Source organism: Harpia harpyja, chromosome 3 (genome assembly GCF_026419915.1).
Source record: "Harpia harpyja isolate bHarHar1 chromosome 3, bHarHar1 primary haplotype, whole genome shotgun sequence".
Lineage (NCBI taxonomy): Eukaryota > Metazoa > Chordata > Aves > Accipitriformes > Accipitridae > Harpia > Harpia harpyja.
This window is the reverse complement of record NC_068942.1, coordinates 79,886,274-79,903,792: the sequence shown is the minus strand read 5'-3', so window position 1 is coordinate 79,903,792 and position 17,519 is coordinate 79,886,274. Positions and strand designations below refer to the sequence as shown.

At 46.1% G+C, this 17,519-nt stretch overlaps 1 protein-coding gene across 1 annotated transcript; it reads left to right on the top strand.

Moving 5' to 3' along the window:
- Positions 1–3,560: 3,560 nt before the first annotated feature.
- On the top strand, positions 3,561–17,505 carry RTRAF (RNA transcription, translation and transport factor). Its single transcript, XM_052783624.1, has 8 exons — positions 3,561–3,724; positions 5,563–5,687; positions 7,244–7,343; positions 8,560–8,646; positions 9,781–9,869; positions 12,559–12,627; positions 16,393–16,441; positions 17,164–17,505. The coding sequence occupies exons 1-8, from the start codon at positions 3,664–3,666 to the stop codon at positions 17,316–17,318; spliced, it is 735 nt and encodes a 244-aa protein (XP_052639584.1). The 5' UTR covers positions 3,561–3,663; the 3' UTR covers positions 17,319–17,505.
- The last annotated feature ends 14 nt before the right edge of the window (positions 17,506–17,519 follow it).

Here is a 17,519-nt window from a genome sequence, read left to right as displayed (position 1 = left end):
GCCTTTGGAGATGATGCTCTGTGCGTGCCAGCCTCTGGGGAGGTGGGTTCCCATCCTGGTTGCAGCTGGATCCCGTTCCCAGTGGGTTTAGGGGGTCTCCTCGCCGGGGCGTGGGGTTTGGCAGGAGCTTTGGTGCCTGTTGGCGAGGGAAAGCGAAGCCTCTCAGGGTTTCAGCCCCTCCCGAGCCACAGCTTTCTGTTCCCACAGGACGAGCCAGCTCCGATCCCCCGTGATCAGGCTCGTTCAGGGTGGAACATTGCTCCTTGCTCAAAATCACCATCGCTCAGAAATTCAGAGGCACCTAAAAGCTCTAGCTTCAGTGTCCATCCCTTCTCCCCCTGCTTTCCTTCTTCTCCCATCCCTGGCAAGCAAGTACAGGCTCTCCCCAGTGCCACCTCCAGTGCGCCCAGCACAGGATCTGGCCTGCTGTGGTCCAGCCCGTAGCCCGCAGCAGGAATGGCCTCATTTGGGGCTGTTTTGGGGAGAGTCTGAGGGTCTGAGCCCCGTCCTTGCTGTGGTGGGAGGCCGGGGAAGGGGTAGTGGAGAGCAGGACAGCAGCCCAGCTCCATGCCCAGCTTGTACCTAGACTGCAGGAAATCATCCCCCCGTGCTCCCCCTCACACCCACCTCCCTTCCCCAGTGCTTAGAAGGATGCTCTGCTCCTACCAAATTTACCATGCCCTGAATTTTCTCTCTGGTTTTGTAGGGCTCTTGCAGACCCACGATTTCCCGGCTAAGCAGCCGGCCACGGTTTGAGGCTGCTTAACCTCAGGTCACCTCTGGGGCCAGGAGCAAGGTGACTGCGTGGGTTTTGCAATGAAACCCATCACCGCTGAGACCGGTGCGGATGCCGTGTAGGTATTTCAGTTTTCCACGCATTAAGAGCATCTCAGCGAGCGGCAAATGCTGCCCACCCCCAGGGAGATGGCAGAAGTGTGCCCCAACTTTTCTGCACCGGCTGGCTCCGCTCTCAGCTCCCCATCCCTTGCTGTGTCCATCGGGCCAGATTAAAAGAAAAAACATTGGTGTCACTGCGAAGGAGCGAGCCAACTGTCGCTCCTGCGATGTCTCGCCTGCTCGGCGTGCCAAGCCAGGCGACGTTCAGCTGTTGCCATACCTCGCTGGCTCTCCTCCATTTCCAAAGCTTGCTCTGTTTCATCCTCACCTCCTCCCAGGCTTCAGCTCCCGAACGGCAGCACCACCGCCGTGCCAGCAGCATCTGCCGAGCCGGAGGAGGTGTGGAGCGCCTGGGGAAAGCATAGGCGAGATGTTGCTCCCCACACACCACGCTGTTACCCGTCCCGACGCCGGCATGAGGCCCTGTACGGCTCGCTAATGAGGATAAACCCATTTGCGCTAATTGCATTCATTAGATGCAAGCCCATTAGATTTGCAGCATGCAGTGGGAAGAGGAGAGGAGAAGCACAACCCCTCGTCGCAGCTTCTGGGGATGGCTTTTCCCTGGGGGACTGCAGGAGGGGTTGGACCCACCAGGGAAGGGGAAGATCCCCCAAACCCATGGTGAAATGGGAAGGGTTAGGAAGGGCAAGGACTGTCCTGAGGGTGACGAAGGCAGGAGAGGTAAATGAAGGGTGAAAAGCCCCATCCTGCTGCTGGCCACCGGCTGTGTATTTGTCTCCCCACACCCACGCAGAGGTTTCACTACCTCCATCGCTGGTCACCCTGGCTGGGGTGGACGTGTGAGACTCGTGTGGGTGAGGGCACGTGCCCTCAGATGGCCACACTCCCTGGGGACGATCCCAAGCTCCTTTTAACCACGCCGGGGTCTTTGTGTCTTTACTGCTCACTTGCATGTCACCGCTCGCACACGTGTCAGCGACACGCTGAAGCACTCATGGGCTCTGGCTGCAAAACCCGAAGGAGGCAGAGCTGGCTCTCTGCCTGCTGCAGAGAGTGCTTAAACCGCTCCAAGAAGAAGCCGGCGGAGATATGGTAAATGGGAGAGAGATGGTTCTAAAGGGGAAGGGAGGCAGAAGCCCCCCCCGTTCCCCCCCGGGGCGCAGGGCGGCCACAGGGGTGTTTGGCTCAGCCCTGTGCCACCCTGCCATGGCAGTGCCGCAGTTGCTGGCTGCGCCAGCTGCCAGCTGGAGCGCTGGGAAAGGCTGGCACAGAGAGAAATGTCAGGATGAATATTGCATTGGCTCGTCGCGCTGTCAGCACCACGTCTGCAAAGTGCCACCCAAGGCGGGGGCGGGGGGGACACGGACGGGGGTGGTCTCGCTCCCAACCTGGGCTCATCGCCTTCTCCAGGCAAAACCACCCAAAAAAACCCCTTAAACGGGCATCCTTCACCTGCCTTCATCTGGCACTCAAGTGCAGAGCCCTGTTGCAAGATGCCACCAGAGCAGAAACTTTTCCTGGCTATAAATCACACAACCCCGCCACCCCAAGATGACTGAAATATATCTGGGAGCAAAACCCGATGAACAGCAGCAGCAGCAGCGTTCGCAAGGAAAACAGTTTAATTATGAGCTGGATGTGGCACGGAAAGGAGACAGGGCTCAGGCTCGGCAGGCAGCTGCGTCCCCTGGCCAGAAACCCTCTTCACTGCTTCCCAGGAGGACGACGGAGCCCTGCTGAGCCAGCTCTGGGCTGGGGTGGATCTGTGAGAAATTAGGATGATTCACCCGTGGTTTGAAGACTATAAAAAAGGCCGGGTTTCTAAACTCTGGAGAGCAAACGTAACACATGCACCGAGAAGAGAAAACAACTGCCCCTTCTCTGGTGGGTTGATTTTTTTCCCCTCCAAAAAGGTCAGTTCTGCTCTTGCCCAATTTCATGAGGGACTTCTCGGCATCCGCGCTGCCACGCTGCAGTGGCGTCAGCGCGGTGTTAAAAATAGAGCGAACAGGGGTGGAATCACAAACAACCCCCAAAGCCGACAGCAAAGCCCCCCCTTCATCGCTGGCCAGCCTGTGACCCCCCTCATTCCCCACAGCTCTTGCTGTGGGCCTAAAGCAGGGGCTGGCATGGCGGCTGGGGGCGACTGCCCCCCAAAATGCCCTCAGGGGCACCAGGCCCCACGGCACCCTTCATGGGGGGGTCTGGGGGGGCCAGGGGCTGGCCCCAAGGCCCACCAGAGCATGCCCAGGAGCTGGGGGTGCCCATCCCGTCCCTGTGTGGGGGTCACTGGGCTGGACCCCCCCCCACCCAAGGCCCTTCTGTCCCTCAGGTGGTGCCAGGGCAGATGTGGGGCAGATACGGGGTGGCAGAGGGCCATGGGGGGCCCGCGCCCCCCCCCCCGGCCCCCTATGCAGCTCTGGGCAGTGCTGTGAGGCTTGCCCCAGTGCTCTCCAGTACAGCCCAGCGCTCACCAGTACAGCCCAGTGCTCGCCCCACAGCTCCCCACTGCGGCCTACACACCGACCCAGGCCTGCCCTAGGCCCCGCCCCCCCGCGCTAGGCCCCGCCCCTGTCGCTGTCCGCTCGCCGTCGTGTCAATAAAGCTGGATGAAGGGCCTCTTCCTCTCCCGGCAGCCCCTTCCGCCTTCTGATTGGTAGCGGAGCCTGCCGCTCGCCGCGCGCTGGCCAATGGGAGGGCAGAAAGCGGGGCGGGGGGGTGTTCCTTCCTCTCCGGCCCGTAGTGCGGGGCGAGCGGCAGGGCCCGGCCGTCAGCGGAGTCGCCGCCGGCGGTACCGGCGCCATGTTCCGCCGCAAGCTCTCGGCACTCGACTACCACAATCCGGCCGGCTTCAATTGCAGGGGTGAGGGGCTTGCGGCGGGGCTCCGCGGGGCCGCTGCACCGTGACTTCCTCCACCACACACCCCCCCTCCGCCTTCCCGCCGCTCTCCTCACGCACCGATGGCGGCCCCCCCCCCCCCCCCCGCCACTTCAGGGCCCTTCTCCGAGGCCCCGGGGCTTCCCCGTTGTCATCTCCTCGCTTCAGCTTTTTGGAAAATTGCCGCCCTGAGCCCCGCGGTGTCTCCCGAGTCTCGGGGTGGTGGGGGGGAAGATTTAAGGGCAGAAGGGTCTGCTGGGCTCTTGAGTGTTAGCGCAGCTCTCCGGGCTCAAAAGTTTTAGCTGCAGCACAGTATTTAGGGAAAACCCCGAGTTTTTACCCGCACCCCCAGGCATCGCAGCGGGTGTGTGTGAATTTCGGTGGCTCTTTGAGCGTCGTCTAGGAGTGGGGCGAAAGCGGAGATACCATCCAGGGATTGACAGTGTCGCTGCTGTTCTTGGCCTCCTCCCGTGAAGAGCCTTGGTTTACGTAAGGCGAGGGACCGGAGCCACGCATGCCACAGAAAACACCATCAGCTGCTGTGTTAACCTGACTTTAGCCCTGGAGCCTGGCGTGTGTCCTCTACACGAAGCAAGGCAGAGACAGTGTGGTCAATGAGTAGTCTAGTAACACGATTAGAGCCGTTTTCTAACACACCGGTACCTATCAATACTTTGATGTTTGTTTTTTTGCAACACTTAGCTTTTTTTTCTTGCTTCAAAGGGCCCTGTAACAAGTGTATTTATCCGGTGTGATCAATTATAAGCTTCAGGTCATCTGTTTAATAGGTTGTCTTTCCTTCAGCGCTTCCGGTAGACTCGCTTCTCTTTCAAGAGACATTGTCTACTGGCATCTTTTATTGTGGGTCTTAAGTTTCTTATGGTTACTGTTCCTTTTTTTTTCTCTTTTAAGGTTCATTTTGCCAGTGTAGAAGTTTTAAAAGGTCTTACTGAAAGCTTTCCTTCGCATGTGTTGTGACCGTGTCTCTGTTTCTTAGAACACATTCGATAGAAGTAGGGCACTTCGATCTCTTAGAAGACTCTTTTGAGAAGCAGAAGTATCATTCTTGTCCCTGATGGGGAAAATGATGTTCTTATCCTACTCTGAGGTGCAGGAGGATATTAAATTCATTGACTTGGGATATTAAAGCTCATCCAAAGCCAAAATATCCCAGCTGGTTTTTGAGGGGCCAGTGATACCCTACAGCTGTGATCTGCTGTGTCCAGAAATGAATTCTGTCACTGAAGCGCAGGTGCAGGCTAATTACTTTGTCCAGTACGAATATTTTTGTTTGGACCACAGTCTGTGTATTGTGGAATTCCAGCTTCCAAATAATGAGATGTTGGGTCAACAACCAAGAAGAGTTGAGTCAACAATGAAGGAAGAAAATGTCTTTGCACAGTCACGAGATGTGTGTGTTGCTCTTTGGAAGAGATGGGGGGGTTACTGCTACATGTAACGTGTTTGTCCAGATAACGGGGTTAGGAACTGAATTCCTCTATCATTGTTTCACCTTTCTGTCTTCACTTAATAGGCTATAACTGTGTTCCCAAGAAAAACAATCTGTTGATTGGTGTCTTTTCGTGTAGTCGGTCAACCATAGCTAATTCGAAGTGACTGGAAAAATGAAAAACACTCAGTGTTGAGTTTTGGTCAGATGTTATCCTGGAATACATGATTTTAGTGTTAGATGTGTCTGTCTTTATAGTAAGATGTGAAGGGGCTCGGGCACCAGTATTTGTATGAATTGGATCAAAACTCAAAGGCTTGTTTTTGCTCTTAAGATATCAGTTAATTCTTGCTTTGTTTACTTCTCCCGACAGATGAAACAGAATTCAGAAATTTTATTGTCTGGCTTGAAGACCAGAAAATCAGACACTACAAGATTGAAGACCGAGGGAATTTAAGAAACATACACAGCGATGACTGGCCCAAATCATTTGAAAAGGTATTTCATAGTTTCAAACACAATTTTAAATGACGATGTAAATGACAATTAACAGCTGCTCTAGTTGCTGAATGTGAATGACTAAATATTTGTCCAGTCTCTGAAGTTTTACATTTCTAGGAATTGAAATATATTATTGAAGCCAAACTGTAGGAGTTAAGATGGTAGAACTGTTTGTACATAATTTTCACTACGCTTTGTTCTTGCAATAGGCTGGATATCCATCCTGATCTGTTTTTTGCCTGATTTGATTCAGCTGTTAAAGTAGAAGGAAGATTTGACTACAAATACACAGCTTTGTCTGTATTAATGATTCTTATGTACCAAAAGGAAAATGGATTAGGCTAATGTAGGCTTTGCAAGCATGTGGAAGAAAGCTACTGCAGTTCATCTCTGCACCTCTTTGTTATTTCAGATAGATGATTTTCCACTGCTAGTGCAAAGCATGGCAAGCAGCCTTTGTTTTGCAAGTGATGTTTTGAGTGCTCGTGAGCATTTTGAGTCACCACAGGGCTGTTGAGCTTTTCCTCTTGGTTCCCATTTCCTTTCTCTCCAAACAGCCCCGTGATGAGCTGAAAATGCTGCTCCATAACGCTCAGTGCCCATTCATCTCACTTTTTTTCCCCTGGAACCACTTGCCTTGCTCACTGCCCAGGAGGATTGTAGTTGCAGTGCTCATGCTTTGCAGGGGGAAGCCTCAAGCATTCTAATATCATGTACATAAATGTACGTGCTATTAGAATTTACTGGCAGCAGGCACTGTTGTGGTATTGGTGGTATCTTTCTTGGCTTGGCCAGACTGTCCTTCTCTGTGTGCCTGCCAGGGGATCCCTGCCTGCTAGTGCTCTCCAGCCCCTGGTGCCCTTTCCCTTCATGCTGCTGCTGCTGCTGCTGCTGGAGTAGAGGCTGTGTGGCACTTCTCTCCCTCCAGCAAAGGGGCACAGCAGAATGTGACTATGTCCTGGACTTTGGGAGTCTTGGCAGCAGGCTGGGCTGGGTCCTGTGTTATGGCTTCAGAAGAGCAGAGACAGTGTCCCAGCTCTGTTTCATCCTCTCTTGTTGTATGCAATCCCTAAGAAAGGGAAAATTACTTCTGCTGCCCCTCGGAATCTTCTGATATCAGTATTGTGAAAGCCTTAGGTAGCATCGTTCCTCCTTCCTGCTTCAGATGGGAAGTTTTTGCTGTAATTTGTTCTCTGTCCTTCTCCTTTCCCTTGCCTCCACTCTACTGTGTAAAATGAACAGAGAGCAAAGGGGTATTTTGGTTTCTCTGGTTGCAGTCTGACAATGAATAACATGAGTAACATTCATTAAAAAGCAGGTGCCATTACTAAATGGCAGACTTGAGTTAGCAGTGAATTGGAGTGCTCTAAAATGTCTCGGATGGATCAGATGCCACAGCAGAACATTTCACAATAATGCTGCTTCTTAATAACTGTCTTCTAACAACTGTAAGGTCTGTGGGAAAGTGACTGTTTACAAAACAGTTCTGTGCTCCTAGCTAATTCCTACAGGTCAATAATATCTATTTGTTTTCTTCTCTTTCTACTCTGCAGTATATGAAAGATGTAAACTGTCCTTTCAAAATACAAGAACGACAAGAAACAGTGGACTGGCTTCTCGGCTTAGCGGTTAGGCTCGAGTACGGAGATAATGGTATGGGTGAATATATTTAGTATTTCAAAATGATAGGGAAGTGTGTTTTTTCTGTTTAATTTTATGAAGTATTTGTCAAATTAAGACAGTGTCAAAAGTATATATTGTTTTCTTTGAAAAATGAAAATACAATTTCATCTGCTTGGTTTTGCACCATATTCAGATGTGAACTGTTTGTCTTCAGCTCCTGTGGGAACGTGCAGTAGCTTACTTGCATTTATTACTTTATTTCTGGATATAGCAAAGCGCACTGTATGTATTTATACCCTTCTCCCTGTGGGTTTGCCTTTATGAGAACTTACTCTAAAGTGTATTAAATGCATTTTCTTTAGTAGTACATTTATTCAAATAAGTTATTCTTAGACCCTCGTTTCACAGGGAGTAGATCCGGAACCCTTGGGAACTAGGGCAAGGTTATGAAAAAGTTGAGTTAAATTTCAACAGTCAGCAGCATTTTCATTTCCTTATAGTGAGAGTGCGGATACAAATGTAATTACTGGTGGCAAACGTAATAATAGCCAAAGTACTGTTTTCTGTTGTCTTGAATTCCTGCAGGGCTGAGCTCTGCCCAAGGCAGGGATGGGATATACATATCTGCAATCTGTAGAGCTGGTTCTCAGTCCCTCATGATGGAGAAAGTGAGCTGCCTGTGACTCGGGTGTACATGAAGATGGAGGAGCCAGGAGGTCCCATCCTCAAAAGGCTTGAAAAAACCCTGGGTGGATTGTAGATGAATGCTGCAGTCTTTATAAAGCAAAGCCTTCACTGGAAGCGTTTTACTCGCTGATCAGAACCAACTTCAATCTGTAGTTCTTGAGCTCTGCATATGCTGCTGATTGAGGCAGAGGGCCAATGCTAGTTGAACTGATGGATTTTAAGAGCAGTAGAACTGTAAGGTGCAGCTTGTTCAGCCTTCTGGGATAAAGACTGTAGGAAGAGCCTTAATCAAGAACGTAATGCCCTACGTAGGTGTGGAGAATGCTCTGATGCTGCTTTGGATAGCACATAAGCTCTCTGCAGATGGGAGCTGTTAGGGTAGCTCACTAGAATGCCAGCCTTTGGGGACCTTAGTAGGGAGCCCAAAACATTAGCGTATAAGCCCAGAAGGCTCTTGGGCAATTACCACAACCCAAAAATACAGCTATTGCAAACTACAGCTTGGCTCTAAGCCTTTTGTCATTAGCTCTAATGGTGTTCATGTTTGCTTCTTTAACAGCTGATAAGTATAAGGATTCTACCCCGGATGGTGCTAAAAATACTGACAATACAGCAAAAAATGCAGAACCGCTGATTAACTTGGATGGTAAGTGTGCAGCAACCTACTGTATGGATGCGTCATATGTGAATGTGTTCCACGGCCTGTGTGGTGTTCTTCAGATTTTAAGTTGTTATAATACTGTGATGCGTACAACTTTTTAAAGCCCCATTTACAGCTTTAGGAATGCAGAGTTCATATATTCTATTACTGCTGGCTGAAACTGCCTCTCTGTGAACAGTGTTTTGAGAGTTATTTTGAGTTCTTTGCCCTTGGCTGTGTTCCTACTAAAGGAAAGAGGAACTGCTCCATGTGAATTGCAGGTGTCTGGATGTGCACTGATGCAGAACTTTTCCTGTTGGGAAAAAGGGGAAGGGCAGAGGGGAGAATATTTTGCAGCAGAATGAGGTGCCCAGAGACTTGATCAGATATGAGTAAGTTGGGAGGGCTCTTACCAGGCAGCGAGGAAGCAGCTGAAGGGTGTTTACCTTAACAGCTTTGCAGAGAGCTCTGTAGGACATAGTCCTTACTGTGGGTTGGGGTGAAATAGCAAGATACCTTTTGACTATAGGCTCTTAACATATCTTTAAAAAAAAAAAAAAAAAAGCTTAAGGAAACATGATGGCAAACTGTTAACTTCAGTACCGTCACGTATTACGTGTTGGCTCAGTCTTCCCCAGCTGTAATTTTCTTGACTGCTAGGCACATTCACAATAAATGGAAGTGGTGGAAAATAGCTACTAAAATTAGCCCTAAATCCCCCAAGTCTTCTCTCATTGCTCCTTTTACAAAAAGACAGCTAGGAATTGGTCCTACCCTCACCCAGCAAGCACAGTTCTGCTCTGCAGTGATAGAAAGATATATAAAAGAGAATACCTTCATGTAACTGGTTTTATTTTCAAAGACTCAACACAGCTTTCCTGTGCTGTAGGATGTACACAATGTGTTTGGCATTGAAAACAATGCTGTTTGTGCTTGGATGGTGTTCTGCAACCTGGTTACGAGGCATAGTGCACACTTTGATCGCCTTGTAGCCAGACTAAGTGGTTGCTTACTGCTGTGTATCCGCAGCCTTGCCCATCCTTGAGAGCAATCCGATATCATGGAGTCAGGAAGCCAATTCTGTCTTTTGGAGCCAGTTAAACTAGCGTATGTATTTAATGGTGATGATTATTTTTACAGTGAATAATCCTGATTTTAAGGCTGGAGTGATGGCTTTAGCTAATCTGCTTCAAATTCAGCGACATGATGATTACTTGGTAATGCTTAAGGTGAGTTTCACTGTTTTCAGACCTCCTTTCTTCCTCCTTTCCCCCAGTGTAATAGCTTGTGGTGCAGAGTTACTGATAACTGTGACTTTTTAGGCACAAATAGAAAGTAAAACTCATCCTGTGTGTGTCTTTTAAAGCAGATAAGAACACAGAATATAAGTTATGGAAATTAATGCAGGGATAATTATCTTGGTAAACAGTTCAATTGTAGCTGAGTTTCTGGAATTCCAACACTGAGAACTGTTCAGAATTTGAAGTGCTCTAGGTTAGCTGAAGTACTGCTTTATGTGTTTTTAATGAACCTCAGAAATGTTAAGGAACACACTCAAAGGAGAAGATTGTATTCCAGTGCTAGAAATTAAGAGAAATTTGAAAACATAGAGGCTAAGTGATGCAGAGGATGTTTTAAAACAAAACATCCTAGGGAGGGGCCACAGTTAAAAGCTTCCTCCTCCTTTTGGTCCTGTGAACTGTTTACTCCTTGTCATTACTGAAGTCAGTTTAGTTTAGTCTTGACAACTAATCACGGCTTTTAAATGCAGTAAATAGGCTAATTAATTTTCTATAGCACCTTTTTTATGACTTTGGGAAAATTTGTGACTTACTGGCAGATCTCCGTAATTATCTGTATGTTTTGGGTCGAACCTGTACTGTATTTTTGAAGTACTGTATTTACTGAGACTGTAGCAATCCTGAGTTCCTACCTGATAGTGTCATAACGTGGAAATAAGCTTAGTTTTGCTTGGCATCAAAATAAACTCATTTCACTGAAAAAACAATAAGGTACATTCATTACAGTAGCTGTGATATTTGCTAAACTTATTTTGGAGGAACTAAATGCTGTGGGTATTGAAGTTTATATAGTGTGTGTAAATCTATAACTGGTATACTTAAACAGTATTACCATGCTAGCCTGGTTTCGTAAGGAAATGAGGGCCTGCAGTTATCCCATCAACTACTTTCTCATTCTCTCCAGTATGGTATCCTCCTTTGCCTTCCCAATAGCTTTCGAACTCTTCATCAATCTTTAAAGAGCGGTAGAGATCTCTTATATCAAACCCCTACAAAAAAACCCAACCCAAACCCCTACAAAAATCAGTGAAAAGGGATATCAGGTAAAGAGAGAAGAAACCCTGTGAATGGCGATGTTGAGGATCTGCAGCATGAGCTCAGCTGTTATTAGGCAGACTTCCTTCAGGTCTTCTTACAGAATTGTCTCAAGGCTAGCAAACTTTTTCTGGGTTCATCTGATTTGGTACTAGCAACTCGAAGAGATAGCAGAATGTGTTTTCTGCATAAATACATTTCTGTCACTATTTCTACATTTCTAGTCTCACTTTTTTCAGACAGAAGCAGTTGGACAAAACCACCAGCCTGAATTTTCTTGCTTTTAATTACAGTGAGAATAGATTCCTGCAATGGCAATTCATGTTACATGAACAACAGCAATGCTGGCTTTCAGGCTTTGATAGTATTAGAATGTGTCAGTGAAACTCATCAATTCTACACCACAGTAAGCAGGTTTGCAGTGTGCATGCGGAGAATTATGATCCCTATTCAGGCTTGGACACTCAGGAGTGGATGCTTAGGGAAGGCCAAACTGTGCAAGTGTGCCACAGACATCTGGCCAGACGTTGGCCAGAGTGAGCAGAGAGATATTTGGAGTCCCATTTTATTAATTTAAATCTGGCAAGTTGATCAGAAAGCATCTGTGTATCACAGTTGGATATCCTTTTTCTGATGCAAAAGGCACTCAAAATTTTCTTATATGAGGTCTGGTTTCACTGCTGGAATTTAAAGTTAAACTCATCAAATCACTCTTTTGTCCAGGCTACTCCCTTCAGTTAGAAAGATTTCTGGAAGCATTCAGTGGCAACTTTCTAGTACTGTTTCAACTTTAATCATGACCAAAACTGGGAGAAATCTTTGGGGAGAGACATGAAGCACTAAGACTGCTTCTGTCACATTTGGCTACTCATCAGGAAAAGTCTGAGGAATGTGTTTGACAGACCCAGTTCTTTCTGGTGGAAGTCTGCCTGCATGGTATTCCTTCAGTTATTTTTAGAGGCATTTACAGCTGTAGGTATCAGTAACTGATATCTCTGATCTGATTTCATGCTATGTGCTGGAGCCAATAGAAACAGATGAGCAGCAGGATTGTTAAAATTGAGTCTGTTCTTGTTCCTGTGTCTAAGAATAATTCCTTTCTGTTCTCAGTCTTTTTAAAACCTGGGTGGGTAGCCTTGCTCCAGGTTTCTCTGCATGTGGAAGATGGTTCAGCACCTACTAAAAGGTGCCGATAGCAGGATTTCCTTCCTGAAGAAGCTGTATTGCAGCAGCATTAAAGATGTGCGATCTCGGAAAAACAAAAATGGTGCTGCTGTACTGTTCCTAGTACCTTGCAGTTTCTGGCCCAGTAGTGGCAGAAATTAAGTGTAATGTCCTTGTCTCTTCTGGTTAAGCTGCGTTCCTGCAGCCAAAGAGACTACACCTGTGTAAGATACTACTTGCAAAGAATAATGCTATTTGAAAAGATTTAAGGACTGAAAGAGTTTTCCAAAAAGTCTTTCACAAAGCTGTGAGTTTGAGGTTATGCTAGGTTATAATGTTGGCTCCTTTTCCCTTGGAATTGCCAAGAAATACATCAAGACATAAATTAATTACTCTCACCTTTAAATGTTTCTCCTAGGCAATTCGCATTTTGGTTCAAGAGCGCTTGACGCAGGACGCCATAGCGAAGGCCAGTCAGTCCAAGGAGGTTTGTATATATGCTGCATGAGTCTAGTGTTAATTATTCCATATCAAGTAAAGAAGTGTAAGTGTAAATGTCTGCCATCTCAGTCAAAACCAGTTCTGTTTAAACACTTTGTTTAGGAGGGTGGTGGAAACTTGCTTTATCTTCGCCGTCCTGATTCTACAAGACCCAGAGGATTATGGAGAGCAGTATACAAAGCTCTTTTTGTTTCAGATGAATACAAATATATGCATCTGTGTGATATATCATGTAAATAGCTGTTCCCCTATCTTAAGTTATTTGCTAGAGGGTTACCCTTACTGTTCAGTGCAGCAGGTCTACAGTATGAGAAGAAATGCATGACCTGGCTTTTCCTTGGAATTGGCAGCATTGGCTGCGTAAACAGGTTGAAACGTTCCTTGTATGGAGTGTTTTGCTTCATATGTACACCTCGTACGTGTTTGAGGGCAGGGATGTTGGACATCCAACTCCTTCCTCCCCCTCACCCCCTTCCCCAAAAAGAGGTGGTGAAGAAAACTTCTGCACTTAAACCTCTGATTTTGCAGAATTATTTTCTAACCACAAGCTGTCGTGTTTGTAAGATGTTCCAGGGGATGACTGTGGTTTTTCAGATTGGCGGTTCTTAAACATCCCAGTTCTCCAGCTCTTCTCACTGGCATTTGGCGCAGCAGCTGCTGGCATTGGGTCTTGGGCACAGCTAAGGAAGGCAGCCTCTCCTGCCCTGCAGGTGTATGTTTAGAAGTGTCCCTGCTAAAGCGACTGGATCTGGTCAAAGAGCGCAAGTCCCTTCATCTTTTCTGGCAGCTGCTCAGAACAGTCCAGGCTTTATGTATTATCATAACACTGCTTACGGTGTTTACTAAGTGGCAATCGCAGGTGCTCTGAGTTGCAGTGCAGTAAGTGCCAGAAGCGTTGGAACAGTAAATCAAAGCTTTGGTCTTGTATATCCATAAAACGATTAAAAGAGCAGGAAAATACAAAAGCAGCTGAGACCGCTGTAGTCATTTTAGGTTCTGTAACTAATGTTAATAAAAAGCTGCTCTTAGCTGTTGTTTACATAGCTGTGCAGCTGACATGCAGGGATCAAAATGGGGTTTTCTGTGTGTTTGGCAGAACTAGCTTCTGTGAAGAACAGTGAATTTTTTTCATGACAAAGTGTTCTTCATATTTGATAGGTTCTCAAAGTGTGGTCAAGTCTGAGGTTGAAATGTCAGCATGTCACTGAATGCGATATATGGCATTGGGAGTGTATTCTCATTAGGGGTGCTAAATTTCAAGTGGGGTGGAGAAAAGGGAGCATGTTGGAGGCAGGAAAACAGCTTTATCTGTGCCAACAGCTATCGTCAACATTGTAATGTACCAGATGAATGAAGAAAATATCTTAAAAGCAGAGGGGATAGCTGGGTTGCAGGATAGAAGGAGAGGAAAAATAAACCTCTGCTTCTGATTTTGGCTGGCTTGCTAATGGTCAAAATACTAGCCACTGACACTTTGTATATTAAGCCTTGTGCCTGGCAACAGGTTATAAATGTCTGGCTGCTGCATGGCGGATGACTTGATATACAAAATGTCATGAGTTGCATTCTTGACAATATCAAGGTAGAGTGGGGAAAGATAAAATAGATACAGAAATGTTCTCTGATAGAAGCATATGTATGAGGACTATGCTGAGGAAGCTTACACTGCTGTGCTTGTGGTTTAAATGTATCAAATAAAATTAGATTTATCTTGTTGGTTTGTCAAGGTACGGTTTTCAAGGTAAGACACAACACTTTTCTTTTTTAGATTATATTTTGAATGGCTGGCAATTCAATGTGCTCGGTGTCTAGACAGGATTCAGATTTATACCAACAGACTCATCGGCTGTCCTTCTGGGCTTTCCTTGCCTGATGGGTGTATTCTAGGTAGGATCAAGTACAACAAATGCCCTTCAGGATCACTTTAAGGATGCTCCCAGGTATATGCTATACCTGGGGCATATTTGAAAGCACAACAAAGTGGGTACATTTTACCCCTACGCTGAAATCCGGAAACTTTTTTTTCCTCTCACTCCCCGGGAATCGAGCTTTACTGTTGACACTTGCAGTTACAGGGGAGATGGTTGCAGTGGGCAGGTCCATTACAAGTGTTTTGTGCAGCATTTTCAAATTATATTTTTGGGGAATGATGCTGTCAGATGAAGTAGTCTGTGTAGTTACAGATTTAAAGGCGCTCTTCATTTCATTCCCTGTTTGAAGCTGCTGTGCAAATGAGCACATGCTTGTTGTAGTTGTAGCAGCAGTGGGTGCCTGTACAGCCCAGTGCCTGCTATGAGACCGCTGCTACGGGCTGCGGGGCTTGGGAAAGGCCAGTCTACTGCTCTGTTAAAGACAGCTTCCACCAGCCAAAAAGGAGCTAACATACGGGGGGGTGGGAGGAAGACGGGGAAGGTAACGCTGTGCTACCAGGGTGTCTCAGATACCACTTCTGAAGGTGCCACTGTGGTCACTCAGCATTGGAGGTGTCTGAAGTGGCCGTGGGGAATTCATCCACAAAGAACCGACTGAATCAATGTTTTGCTGCTCGTGTGGCTCTGAGAACTAGGGTGGCAATGAGCTCTTTGCAGCCTTAAGTATAAACCTGATTTCTTAAAAAGTATACGTATGAAGTCTGATATTGCTGGAATCTGTCTGAAGTGGCATTCTTATCAACAAGCAGGTTAGATTTTAACAATGGAGATGTATTTTTAAGATTGCAGTTGAACATCCATTTTATTGTCAAGGCCATGGAAAAGAACCACTTTCTGAAAAAGGGGTAATTCTAATGAGTTACAGTCACCATTTTGTGTTTACTTTGTGTTTTGATCAGCTCAGAGTTTTTCTACATGTATATAAAAGCCTTTGAAACAAATCCTCACTGTTTAGAAGGTTTACAACCCCATCGTTGTAGAAACTAATGGTATCAAACTTGAATGTTTTTGTCGTGCCAAATGCAAGGCATTTGGCAAATGTGCCAAGGCAAATGTTGAAAAAAGTTCCAGAGGTAGTAAAAGCAAATTCTAAGATTTGCATTGTTTAAATCTAATTTTATGTGCATGTTGAAACATGGTGAGTGAGTATTTAGCATGACTGCTCCTCCACAGCTGGAGAGAGTAAAGGAAAGAGAGCAGTGCTTATAAATGACCACTAATAAGACTTTTCCTTGTACTGTCTTAATAGAGCAAGTGTTTAGAAAATTGGATGTTTAGCTTTATTCCTAAGCTTAAGACTTGAGAAAACACTTCTGGGGATGTTGATGGAGGTTGCGAGTTCAGTGCTTGAAAAACTAGCTTGATTTTCTTTAGCTTTGCAACTCCTTCAGATCAGCCAGTGCTTTGAAAACAGCAGCTGTTTGAAGGGAATAGTTTCTCAGAAAGCCTAGTTTGTGCATGCTTTTTGTTTGTCCGGGTAGTGTTGTTGCTGGATTGGGTGTTCTCTCGCAGTACTGTTGTTAGCCTTTTAAGGATTGAATGTGGGCAGTTGTGTATCCAATGGGTTTCGCTTGACAAGTAGGGGGATGATTAAGCATGAAGAGTTTTCTTTATTGATACTCTGGGTTTTGATGTTTCAGGACACAAAGGCAGTCGTGTGTAATCAAGCATGATGACTTTTCAAAGTTGTCACATGTCTATATAAGCAAAACTCAAGTGTCCTCTCCTCTAGAGTTACCTGCTGTAGTACTTGATTTTGTTTTCCAAACATGCAAAATGACATTTCCAATTGTATTTGAACATGCTTTTTCTTTTTAAAGGGTTTGCCTGTTGCTTTAGAAAAGCACATTCTTGGTTTTGACACAGGAGGTAAGCAGTTCTCTTAATGTTACTTTTAAATAGTGATGTTTGCCTTTTGACAAAGTATATTACTGTCAAATACGTAGCTAATGCGTACAGTAAAAAAGCCTGTGGTGGAAAGAATTGCTCCCTCCCAGCTTGTTATTTACGAGCACTCCTGAGCATTTTGTCTTGGAACAGAAAAGCATAAATCTTAGCTGTGGAATATGTTGTTTTAGAGTAATGTTTAAATAACAGCTTTTAATGGCAGCCACGTTTGCAAGTGGAAGGAATGTTTCTCGCTACTGTTGTCTTGTAAATCTTGCTTCTGCCAGCAGAGGACCTCTGTGCTGCTTCTGTGTGTTTTAGCTGCATAATTTACCTAAAATCTAATCTGAGGCAGCCGAAGTTGGCATGACCTGATAGATTATTTTGTAAGCAATAGCCTGATGACCTGGGACTCCACTAGTCTGGCTTCACTTTTGCCCCATGTACACCTAAATTACTACTCGAAATGCTTCATACTGACCCGACTTGGCTGTGGATTACTGCGAGGGCTGCAGGAAGCCTGAGCGAGGTTTTGCAGAGCACCCTGTCCCTCTCTAGCAGCAGGGAAGGTTGTTTCCTATTTCAAGTATGAAAACCACAAGCATGAATGAAGCGCAGAGCATTAACTTAGATTAGGCTTTTCTTAAGACCTTCCTGTCAGATGAAAATGACTGATATGACTTCTCTTTCTGCAACTCACTCAGATGCTGTTCTCAATGAAGCTGCCCAAATTCTCCGACTGCTGCATATAGAGGAGCTCCGAGAGCTGCAAACAAAAATTAACGAAGCGATTGTAGCAGTTCAGGCGATTATTGCTGATCCCAAGACGGACCACAGACTGGGGAAAGTTGGGAGATGAACAGATAAAGGCTTTTAGTCTCTTGTGTACTTAGTACAATTAGGAACTACGTACAACTGTACAACTCTGGCATGCAGTTTGAAATGGTATTACTTTACTGTTTTGAAAGAAAGCAGGAAATTGAATTCTGACTTCTAATGAGTTACCATTTTTCTTTAAATAAATGAAGTTGGGGAAAATAGACAAATTGTTCTGATTAGC

Excerpts from the sequence above, each read along its gene's own strand:
- RTRAF (XM_052783624.1), top strand. The coding sequence starts at position 3,664 with ATGTTCCGCCGCAAGCTCTCGGCACTCGACTACCACAATCCGGCCGGC. Across the intron at positions 8,647-9,780 it reads ACCGCTGATTAACTTGGATG|TGAATAATCCTGATTTTAAG; the intron begins GTAAGTGTGCAG and ends TTATTTTTACAG. Across the intron at positions 16,442-17,163 it reads TCTTGGTTTTGACACAGGAG|ATGCTGTTCTCAATGAAGCT; the intron begins GTAAGCAGTTCT and ends CAACTCACTCAG.